Source organism: Copadichromis virginalis, linkage group LG11 (genome assembly GCF_057382275.1).
Source record: "Copadichromis virginalis isolate Kocher_CV1m ecotype Utaka linkage group LG11, C_Virginalis_male_GT1.1, whole genome shotgun sequence".
Classification (NCBI taxonomy): Eukaryota; Metazoa; Chordata; class Actinopteri; order Cichliformes; family Cichlidae; genus Copadichromis; species Copadichromis virginalis.
The window spans coordinates 11,730,640-11,742,909 of record NC_140628.1 but is presented as its reverse complement, the minus strand read 5'-3'; the positions used below and the strand labels follow the sequence as shown (position 1 = coordinate 11,742,909).

Sequence of the window (12,270 nt, the reverse complement as noted above, 5' to 3'; positions counted from 1 at the left end):
TAAAAATCTCCAAGACGGACACTGTGTTTTCCAAACCCCGTGACAATTTCTTGCCGCAATGATTGTTCTGCTCAGACGAGTTTACAATGCTATCAATATTCCATTCCTTAGAGTAATCACCGATCTCCCCCTTTTCCCTCTGCCTATGCCGCTTTCCTTCTTTCTCCTCTATCCATAATTCCCTCATGGGAATTTTAAGGTCTTTAATCCTATGGCTTCTAAATGGTTACTTACTGGGTGCCGTCTACACATGGGTCACCTTGTAGGATCAACAAAACACACATGTGCATGCACGCACGGGCACACGCACAATGCTGGGATCACTCTAATCTTCTGATCTCTAAACGGTTACACCCGACTGCCTGGACTGATGGGTCTTTCTATCGCAACTTCAGACAAAAATCACAGCTCTGCAGACTGTGTGCGCCTTAGTAAATACCTAAGAAACGAGAGATAGGTGTTGCTTTACCGTTTTAATAGTTTTTCCTTGTTTACATCAAATTGCATTACACAAAAATGAAATGAGGACAATTTCTAAATTTAGCAGATTAGTGCAAAGTGCTTTTTCAATTCAAGCACACACGGTGTAGTTATTTTATATTTTTACATGATTCAGACAATGAATAATTCTGCTAACTTTTAAGAGCATTTCATTTATTATCCAGCAGGAATCTTTTCCTTCGCACTGCATCTACAGCTGCCAGACACAATTTCCTATTTTCTTTCTGCAGCTTCTCTTTTTTCCTCTCCCCTTACATCTCACCTGTCATTCCTGGTCATACAAACCACTGCACTCTACATCTCTCTACTCCCCATTTCTGCAGATCTGCCAGATTCTAGCTCATTTCCCTGGCATCGTACTTGCCCTCCCTGCTCGTCTTCGCACTTCCAAACCGTCGCTTAGACTAATTCTGTCTTGAAGTGCCATCTACGTCTGCTGTGCCCCGCATCCCACCACCATCTTTCCTTCCCCGCGGACTCCTCCTCTCATCTTTCCTTACATTGCCTTCTCCTTCATTCTTTCCCAGTCTCCTTCTCCCCTCTCTAAATCAGTGAAGCGAGCCGCGCAGCTACGCCACAGTGGAAAGACGGTGAGCATACAGTGAGTTTTTCTCAGGCGTACAGACACCAGGCGATAAGTCTAATCTTACAGAATGATGACTGTCGAAAACGCAACTGTCTCTCAGATACTTTCTCTGCACAACACCAATTCCCACCACGGCTGCAACTGTGTGTGAGAAGAGTAAATGTGCGTACGAGCGGGCGGGCTGCGAGCGCCAATGTGTGTGTTTATGTGAGAGGTGGAGTCAGGCAACATTGTAAGTTTTCATTGGCTATAATTTTACGGCGTGTAATGTTGCGTAGCGCGTAGGCAGCCAGTCAGAAGGTCCTCACACGCTCCGTTTTATGAATGAGACGGCACGTATGCGAGGAACACAGACTCAGAGTGAGAATACTCTACGGTGATGTAATACAATCACAGAGCAACAGAAGAGCTAGAAACACAAATGCAGTGTGAGCGCCATCAGAACATTGTTTCAGGGGTTTCAGCCAAAACATCCAAATACTACAACAATTTTTCTAAGGCTAAGCAAATATTAAAGAGCAGTAAAAATACTAGATCTACATTTAAACTATTATTTTTTTCAGCTACTATTGACTAAACACTTTTAAGTGCTTTAGCTCAGTTGGAAAAAATACTTTTATTACTAAAAGCAGTATGCATAATGCTTCAATCTTAATTAACCGATATATATATTTCATATTTTTTGACGATTACCTGCTCTGAAACAAGGCTTAATAAAGGGAAAAAAACCACACTCTGTGACACTCACAGCATTTTCTATTCACGGCAGCACCCGTAATACCTGCTGATCAATTAAGTCCTCGTATCATTTTATCAAAGCAGCCCACACCCTCTCTCTCTCTGAAACCCATATCCTCTAACGTCTGCGTCCAAACCAGGAACTGAAAACGCCTCATTTGGCTGACATTGTGTACCCGGGAGTAATTTTGCCTAACCGGTATGTAAAATCCTAACTGAAGTGCTGTGTGCCCGGCTGGATGGCAGAAAAGATATTGGGAGGGGAGGAGACCAGCCAAAAACAATCAAAATATCCTGGTGTGACTTTCCATGAAGGGTGTGTTTGTGTGTGTCTGCACACTCATGTGTGACCATAGATGCCTTCCTATGAAGTCACTATTTGGCACATTGCTCTTCTGCTCAAATGCAGTTCGTTGGTGTCGGTGTGCTAGCGTGGGTGAAGAGTGCCGTGGGTGAAGAGTGCCCCCTTTGGTTGTGCGCAGGAACAGCAAATGAGAACGAGCCACAATAAACCAGTACCAGCACTAAAACAAGTGGAAGACAATGAAAGCACAGGTAAACAACAGTGTCTTTCATTGATGCACACAACTTTTTAAAAGGAGCAAAGCGAGCCATTGTTATTTAATCAGCACTATTTATTTTATGTGTGTGTGTGCATTTATACTACTAGAATATGAGCGTGACCAAACAAATAAACGCCATGGCATATGATTTATCGCCACAGGTGGCAACCAAGTTGTAAATATGAATGTAGTAACTGGTTAAATAAAAGACGTTCCTGAGAGTTACACCTTTAAAGCACTGCATGTACAAGCTAAGAGCATCTCCAGCTACAGATGAGGAGCGATTTTTCTCAACTAAGCACAACTACAACAATCTGCATTAAGCCGTAACAGAGCAGCCTCCATGTTTATATGTTTATAATACAACTGATAGAGAGCTGGCTTCATGTACAGCTTGCATATAATCAGGGGTTGCTTTGAAGCTTTGAAAGTTACACATTTTAAAACCATGAATGGGAAGAGAGGATGTTGGAAGGATGACCTCACCCTGATATTGTAGTGGTTCATTCTTACAACAAAGGGCTGCTACACGGGGAAAGGCTGCCACCTATAGGCCAACACAAGAACTGCTACTATCTACTATAAAAGTGATGTCATAGTTTAAGAAAGAAAGTTAGAGAAGGGTAGGAAGGAGCGACAAGGGGGGGCACGGGGATGTGATGGAGAGAAAACAGGAAGGAAGGATAAGAGAGAGAGGGAGAGAAGGTGATGTCATATTTTCAGAGGCGCCGAGGCTCCTTTGTCCATACGCTTTCATTAAACTGCAGAGCGACGTGGTGGATTTGAACACACATAGGCGTACAAATTACAGAGGTAGGCGGGAATTTGTGATTTTATATGGAACGTTCGAACTCACAAATGATAATGTTCAACCTGTCCTCATCTTCCATCTGGCCAACAGCGCCATGCTATTCACGAGCCTTTTTCTATGTTAGTCATACTACACAATTCCACCTTTGATACACTCCTGACAATTTCATGCCTTTGTAGAAGACTGCGCATCATTCCATACAATACCATTCAGCACAATCGTCACCTCTACCAAGTGTAATCTCACCTGATTCTGTCCTTGACCGTCCATTTCTTTCTAACAATCTCACACTGAAACGCAACGACTGACTGCAGATTTTAACTCCCACAGGGACAGAGGGACGAGGACGGCAGGGAAAGAGAAAAGATACAGGAACGCAAACAAGACACGGATAAAAAGCAGAGCTGTGGAGGACAGAAACCAAACTAAGCCTTTAGCATTAGCAGTAAGACTCTGACCTTTAACATACTTTGTTGAGAGAGAACAGAGTGGAAAAAAAGGCGTATGAAGAAAAGCAGCGGTCGTACTCTGAGGCTTTATGAATGTAAGATAAAGGTATATTTTGGGCTACAGCACAGGGTAAAACAACACCTTTTTCTCGCTGTGAATGGAAGAATTTCTCACCTTTTCTAACCTGTTATATGTGAGACATGCAACTAACAAAGCTTGCATACGTGTAATGATGGCCATCAGCATTTTTCCTATTATAGGGAACCTATTACTGTTCCCTATTCCGAGCTCTGTTTGATGTGACTTGCATAAAGAAATAGTTTTTTTACAATCTCACACACGTTCACATCGTTTCTATCTCCCTCTGACTACTGGAGTGCATCTAGTCTATGGCTGTGGCCACGTTTCTGTTAAGGTCAGCTTGAATGACAGCAGAGAGATGGCCTTTACATTGTGGAAATATCTGCATTATTCTGTCGCAGAGTTATAAGATGTATTTTTTTCAGCTGCCAGGAATCTCTAAACGCACGCGCCCTCAGCAGGTAAATTTATGTGTGGCAAATAAAATCGCATGTTTAGGGCTGCAGGAAGGGAAGATTTACTAACATGCTGCACCAGCACAAACTTGGTTTTGCCATTAAAAAAAAAAAAAAAAATACTGTCTGTATTTACAGTGAGGAGACTGTAAGAGGTGGGAACTGAGACTTTTTGCGGCTGATCATGTTGCATATGCATTTCTGGGAGTTCCTTTCTCAAGGTGCTAAATATAGGAGAAGGAACAAAGAAATCAAGCGCACAGACTGATTCACTAATGTTTGAGACGCGTCATTTCCTGCCAACTGCTCCGCTATTTATTTTAAAGAAATAATGTGTTTAGTGTATGGAAGCCCGTTTCCACCACTAAAAAAATAAATAAACAATTAAAAACAAAAGTATTCATAACTCGAAATTTCAAGTTATTTTCTTGAAATTTCGACTTATTAACTCGGAATTTTGAGAAAAGTAACTCGAGTTAGCGCTGCCAATCAGTAATCTACGTGAATGACGTCATTTCCTTGTTACCCGGAAGCTGAAGCCCTGAGCTACAAATGCTACAGCTAAGCTACCAGTGTCACAGCCAGTCATGAATGCACAAATTGCTGAGTATTTTCACCGTGGCTTCACAAATGATTAAATCCTTGTGTTATTAGCTGAATCACATGGCGTTACTATCAGCAAACATGCTCTCAAAAGCGCCAATTTGTTGCGATCCGGTTTTAAGAGCGCATTCCTCTGCGCCATATCCTTCCAGGTAATAAGAAAATGATGTCAGTCACATAGATTACTGATTGGCAGAGCTAATTCGAAATTTTGAGTTAGCTTTTAGTTTGAAATTTCGAGAAAACAATTAAAATTTCGAGTTATTTTCTCGAAATATTGTGCCTGCACACTCATGTGTGTCCACACATTTCGACAGAAACAGCGGATACTTTTTTTAGTGGCGGAAACAGGCTTCCATAGATAACAGCACAACTTTTGTAAATCACGTGAAAAACTAAGCACACCTATTGAGCACCATTTGGGGATCATGCTCACATGCACATCTCCATAAAGACCCTGGAGTCAGAAAACTGTTCTGGCAAAGAAAAAGTAAAAAATAAATAAAATTGTGAAATAGCAGCTTCACATCAAAGTACGGCGTCAGACAGAAAGAAAATGAACCTTCGTTTCAGCAGAGTAAACATACCACCGGGGCACACACCAGGGAGACAAATGTATACGACAACATCAAACAGGAGTGCATCCTTTCTAAACGTATTCAACCATGCAAAATATATGCAAACAATAGAAGACAGACATTCAATTAACTTTCTTCTGACCCTCATGTGTATTTATATCCAATTTTCTCTTTTAGTGTTTAAAGTCTGCCTCACAGGCACATGCTCTGAATGATTTGAGCTTTCTGCTGCGTAAGATTATTAAGGGTTTCCTTTCCTTTCCTACTTTTCCTGCCCGGTCGCTGTGCAGCCGTGCTTTTAACATGAGGAGGAGACAGAGAGAGTCTTCACCCAGAGATTACAATAATCTAATACCCATAACAGCAATATTTAACCTTATTACCAAAGAGTGTATTACATTACACCCTCTTGCATGTATATCTGCTGAGGACTTTAAGACAACCAGAGAAGCAACAAGTGCTGTAATCAGATTCAGAGGCAGGAGGATGCTACCCTTACAAAGGTCAAAGTGGGAATAGAAAACAACTGTCTGAATACAAACAAGTTTTCTCTACACTCTCTTCCGACTGCAGCCATTCCACTAAATTTAAAAAAAAATCCCAAATTAAATTAGCACAGAAAGTCTAAAGCTTCAGTAGATGTGTGACAGGATCTGTTACGAAGTGGAGGGGCAGGTGACAGACGACAAACTGAACAGAGACGCGTTACGTCAGCAAGGAGCAACGCACTGAGAAGAGAGAAATCAAGGGTCTGGCCTAGCAGATGAGGAGAAAAACTATTGGCCTGTGGTCATGGGCTTACTGTGTCTTGTGTGTCACTTTGAATGAGTGGGTAGATCTGCATTTTTGAAGTGTGTGATTAATTTTGCTCTATGGCTGTGGAGACCCCACGGAGAGAAAGAAAAATGCCTAAGGGGTTTACTCCGTCTTCTTCATCCGTCTTGGCGCGTGTCTATTGAAACACACACACACACACACACACACAACAACACAAATACTCACACTGAACACATAACTAATCACACAAAGCCAGGCACAATCAATTTTCCTTGTGACAAACATGAGGTCACAAACATTCACCAGAGTATCATATTTAACCGACTACAATGCAAAACTCAGTGTCATATCACTCTCTGCGTTATCGTTTTCACCTGTGTCGGTCTATCACACCTGCGCACACTCGCAACGAAACCCTCCTGAAAGACGTCCCGTAATCTAGTACCGAACATGGCCAGCGTCTTCACGCAAAACCGAAGAATGAAAGGCAGCATTCACTATATCAGTTTTCTCTAACGAGCTGTAATCTGAACCATGTACGCTCTCATCTATTTTAAGTCAGCTTAAAGCATGTAAATGACTGCTGTAATCATGGCGATGAGAAATAACAAAATCCATCTGGTTCCTAAAGACTGGCAGACTGCAGACGTGAATTAAAATGCTTACACTGCACAGTTCATCCATAGGTGTTTTTAACAAGTTCAATTCAATGAAAAATAAAACTCACCAACCAGAATAACATTTAAGGTTCAGTGTACTTATAGAGCAAGACCGCCCTCTTGTGTTTAATAATAATATTGACATTAATCCTATAGACATTTAACAATAATAATGATATTTAAATGTTTTAAAGATTTGTGGTGGCCTTTTTTGCTTTTACTAGCTGCACAGTGGAGAATAAACAGGAAAGCAGAGAGTGTGGGGGAAGACAATCGTCAAAGGCCCATGGGTTGGAGCCGACCCGGAGCGCTGCCCCTGCTCAAGCAGCGAGCTAAACTGGCACCCAGAATAATTCCATATTTACCACTGTAGCTGTTCATCCATTTATCTTTTGTCTAAATATAAAATACATCCAATATTTCTATTGTCACGTTATGGTATAGGTAGCTTCCTGTTGGTACTGTTGACTTCAAATCAACAGAATTAATACAACATAGTACAATTACATCATTTCTTACCAGTCATCTTGTATCCGCTGGCAGCCAGCTGCCCAGCCATGTACTCCCCATCTGAGTTGTTATGACTGCAGCCCCATGTTTTCATCCAGATCTTTTGGGTACCAGGGATCAAACTAAAAAAATACACAAGTAATACGTCCATTGTAAATCATCCTGATGTGCAAAAATCGATGTCTAAACCAAACCAGCTGACAAAAGGCTGTCTATTGTAAATTTGCTTTATTACCCATGTGTGTTGGAGGAAGTACAAAGGTGCTTTTACACCAGCTGCTGTCAAACTAAATGTCAAGAGTAAATATCAAACCACCCTGATAAGGTGGCTTTCCGATTCAGTGGGATCTTGTGTAGGGCATTTGTGGCTTGGAAGCTTCTAAGGTTTTTGGTATAGCTGATGTGTGCTATTGGTGTCATTTCCTCTGTTAGATAAGAAATGCAAAAATTAAGACAACATGAACGTGGAACAGCAGCATGTACAGCAACTGTAATTTAGTTTTCCCCAGCAAAGCCATGTAGAATGTAAACATGCTCAACATGACTATGGGATTTTTCCGATTACTGAAATATAAATATATAAAATATTAACATACAACTAATCAGAAGAAAACAGTTTGCAGTTAGATGAAATTATGGGGTTTATTTTATTTTTTTTAAGTAGTGGAAGAAACAATTCAGTTATAACAACAACTAGAAATGTAGTTGAAGAAACAAACACTCTTTCAAACACTTCAGGAAATTCAATTAAAAACATCACTCACTTGGAAAACTAAGTAAACACCTTCAGAAATCCCCAAAATTGTGAGCTTCCAGATTATACACTGGTGACCAGAAACCTCTCACACAGGGTACAATTGATAGAACAATCAAGAGAACACTGGTAAAAATGCTGGAAATGGAAAACTTTTGGTTTTGTTGAACGAGATGCTTGGAGGAATTTAGAAATAGCGTCCAAATCGTTTGCTTAGCACTGTAACTTTTACAGAACTCTAAAAAGTGTCAGCAACGCATGCAGCTGAGTTGTGATTAATAGAGCAGTGTCTTGATTTAAGTTGCAAAACACTTTGTGAAATACAGTCATTTTCCTTGTTACTAAAGTGTTTGGATCATTATTCCAAGTTTCATAGCTCTAACATGAGAGGAATTTGCCTCGGATTCGACAAGCTTAAACCAAGATGTCTAAAACTAAACGTGCTCACAAAACCTTAAATGTGTGTGCACAAATAACCTGATACACTCATCTCAAGTGGAGTTTTGAGACTAATTTCACAGATCAACAAACATGAGATGCGTTCAAGTCCCAGTGTGAAACTGGGACATCTGTACTTCCACTGCATACCTACATTTCTTTCTTTTTTCTTTCTTTCTCTAAATAAAGAGAACAGATTGTCACCACTATACTACAAAACATAATCTATGTTTCAGCCTACATTTGTGGATCTGTGCAAAGCTGGCAACATGACATTTTTCTAAAAAACCCCAAATGAGCAGGTACGAAAAAGCATTAGGGCCACATGAAGAAAAAACATTATTGGTCATTTTGAGAAAATGTCCAAATGTGGCGATTAAAGTTGTTGTTTCAAGAAAAACTGCCATGGCTGCTACACCCTCTACAAAATGCCGGTGGTTAAATCATAAAGAGGATGTATGTTGAATGTGTTTTAGGCTTGAATTCCACAACTATAATCTCCACATGGAAGTGGGCTCAAACATTTCAGTGCACTGATGTTAAGAGATGGGTGGACAATTATTAAAAACCATCTAAAAGACGTTATTCCTTCTAACATGAAGCCAAAATACACTTTTTTCGCTGACAAAAATATCTACTTATACATTTTTTTAATACATGGTTAAATTTTTTATTTTTAAGCCAACAATTTCCCTTTTTCCCCCCATGGCAGTAACATAATATCAAACACTGGACACACCTGTCAGCTTGAAGCTCCTCATCGCTCATGAGCTCTTTCTTCTTCCTTGCCCTTGGTATGATACTTTTTCTAGCAGACTGTCTTTCATGAGGAGTGGGGTCACTAGAAGACACCATGTCCTCGATGTCTTCCATCAGAGAGTCACAAGAAGACGGCATGATGATCTGGAAATTAAGCAAAGCTTTAGTCAGCCTTTTGGAGTAACCTAAAAATATATAGTGGCAGAATCCCTTTAAGAAAGCGCCATGCTTCACTGCTGCCTGCAGACTCTCCTTCATTTAGCAGATTTCAAGGTTTTTACTCATAAAGGCGGAGTACCTGCAAAATTCTTGGTATGGTTTTGTGGACACTTTGTTTTGTTCCTAAACTGTTTTTCGCAATGGTTCAAGATTTGGATATGAAACCTCTTCAGCAATGTTATGGCTGACTCTTCCTCAGTCTCACTCCTTGTACCTTGTACTGTTTTTTCATTAGTACCCGTTTTAGGGTTTTAGGAATGCAAAGGCTACGTGTGCAGGAACAGCATTAGCATTTGCAAAATAAGCATGATTATTAGAAGGATTTATAGATAAAGAAAAATGCAGTGTGCAAATTATGGATTAAAGTATTACTTTAAAAAAAACTATCAATACAAGATCTTCATGACCAGTGAGTGCGACATCCTGAAGTACAGTACCTCTATCTACTGATGCACATGTATTAATTACCGTTACATTCTCTTTAAATGTGTTGTTCACGATAAGTAGATGAAAAGCTGCATGGCTGGAGATACAAGCTATGCTGAATATGCGCACACATCACTTAAACGCTTACTGGGTTCAAGTTGTACAACTTTTATACAACAGATCACGTTTCACACTTATGAGCTGGTTTTAGTTTACCCTAAACGAGGGTTTACACAGGGAGGCTAACATTAACGTAAATTTAAACATTTAAAATGCTTCATTTGACACTTATTTATCCCTCTTCATTGGTTTTACTGGTTAACAAGCGCAGGGTAGCGTTTATCTTGGCTAGCCTCATTGGCTAGCTAGTACCCACGTGTCTCTTATTCTGTGCAGTGCAGACAGTCCCAATAAAAACATTAAAGTTTCTTACCTTAGTCGCACTGTAGTTGTAGCCTTCAGCTGAACTCGAATGCCGAGGGCAATATGCTTTAAAAAGGCACACGATGATTATTTACGCCACCAAAGCAGTCACCACAACCCTTAGACCGCCATACTTGTCTGTAAGTACGGAAGGTAAACAGGGACAAACTGTATAAGCGCGTGTTTTTCTCAAGTAGTGGGTGAATAAGTTCAGACCAAATGAATACGGGTATGATTCCGTGTCATGTGTGGATAACACTACATATACGGTCACCAGCCACTTCATTAGGTATACCGGTTCAGCTGCTCATTTAAATGGTAAATGGGCAGGTTCTCATACAGCGCTTTTCTATTCTGAAAACTCAAAGCACTTTATACAACTTGCTTCCTTCACCCATTCCCACCCACACAAGCACTTTTCTCTTTGTAAGTGCTTTCTATCTATTGCCAGTGCATTGACACTCCGATCAGAGAGCAATTTGGGGTTAGTATTTTGCCCAAGGATATTCAGCATGCAGACTGGGTCTGCAACCTTCTGATTAGTAGATGACTTGCTCTGCGTCCTGAACTATAGCCTCCCCATCAGACTGGATGCATGTATGTTGAGCCCCCTTCTCTTCACTCTGCTGACCCACGACTGCACACCATCACACAGCTCCAACCTCTTCATCAAATGTGGTGGGTCACATCAGCAACAACAATGAGACCTACTACAGGAGTGAAGTTAACCATCTGGCCGAGTGGTGCAGCAACAACAACCTGTCCCTTCAGGAGAACTCGCACCCTGCACATCCCACTAACCATCAACGGTGCTGCTGTAGAGAGGGTAAGCAGCACTAAGTTCCTGGCTGTGCACATCTCAGAAGATCTTCCTTTGCAAAGTGAGGTGAGCAAGAGCCTCAACCACCATTACGAGCACCTTCTACAGAGGCACCGTTGAGAGTATCCTCACCAGCTGCATCACTGTGCGGTATGGCTCCTGACGGAAAAAGTTACAACGGGTAGTGACAGCAGCGGAGAAGATCGTGGATACTTCTCTTCCCTCCCTCCAGGACATCTACTGCACCCGCCTCATCCGGAAAGCCCTCTGCATTTCAGGTGACTCAACTCATCTGTCCAACTTCTTCAATTTGCTGCCATCAGGAAGGAGACTGAAGAGCCTCCGGGCTAGAACCAGCAGACTGAGACACACGAACTCCAGACCTGCATTGACCTCTTCCCTCTGAACCCCCCCCCCCAAACATACAAACTCTGAACCACCACCATTTGCACGCCAACTTGCCCACAATCACTACGATTATGTTGGACACTGCTGTTTAAATAATTGTATAGTATTGTACAGAAGACTTATCTTTATATTGTTTTAGTGCACACTGAGGGCCAATTCCTGTGTATGACTGTACATAGGGTCTTTGACAATAAAGCTGACTTTGATTTAGACATGTAGACACGGTCAAGATGACCTGCTGAGTTTCAACTGAGCAGAATGAGGAAGAAACATGATTTATGTAACTTTGAATGTGAAATCCCAGACAGGCTGGTCTGGGATTTCCCCCACACAACCATCTCCTGGGTTTACAGAGAATGGTTGGCAAGTTGGTTGGTTTGTTAGTGTAAACAAATTACTGATGTCAGATAACAACAGCCAGACTGATTCAAGTTCTCATGAAAGCAGTTACCTGGATGGACAGCCAATAAATCTGCAGCAACTGTGTGAAGCCATCATGTCAATATGGATCAGAATCTGATGTTTCCAGTTCCCTGTTGAATCGGTCTTACAATTACAACATCCCCGAAGACACAAGGAGACCTAACCTGTACAATTAGTAAGGTGTAATTAGTGGCAAGTTACTATACATGTTTGAACCTACAGACTTCTAATAGTGCAGCCAAACTTTCCACCATAGTGCAAACTACTCCCTGAAGACGCATCAAGACA

At 41.2% G+C, this 12,270-nt stretch overlaps 1 protein-coding gene across 3 annotated transcripts in view; it reads right to left on the bottom strand.

The window, feature by feature from the left end:
- cdkal1 (CDK5 regulatory subunit associated protein 1-like 1) overlaps positions 1-10,476 on the bottom strand; it is a 281,165-nt gene extending 270,689 nt beyond the window's left edge. For all 3 annotated transcript variants that reach the window (XM_085473177.1, XM_085473178.1, XM_085473180.1), the window contains exons 1-3: positions 10,342-10,476; positions 9,244-9,407; positions 7,322-7,434 (exon numbers count right to left, since the gene is read on the bottom strand). In XM_085473177.1, coding sequence (XP_085329303.1) covers positions 7,322-7,434; positions 9,244-9,401 — 271 coding nt within the window. In that variant the 5' untranslated portion in view covers positions 9,402-9,407; positions 10,342-10,476. The remainder of the gene's footprint in view (positions 1-7,321; positions 7,435-9,243; positions 9,408-10,341) is intronic.
- Positions 10,477-12,270: the final 1,794 nt, after the last annotated feature.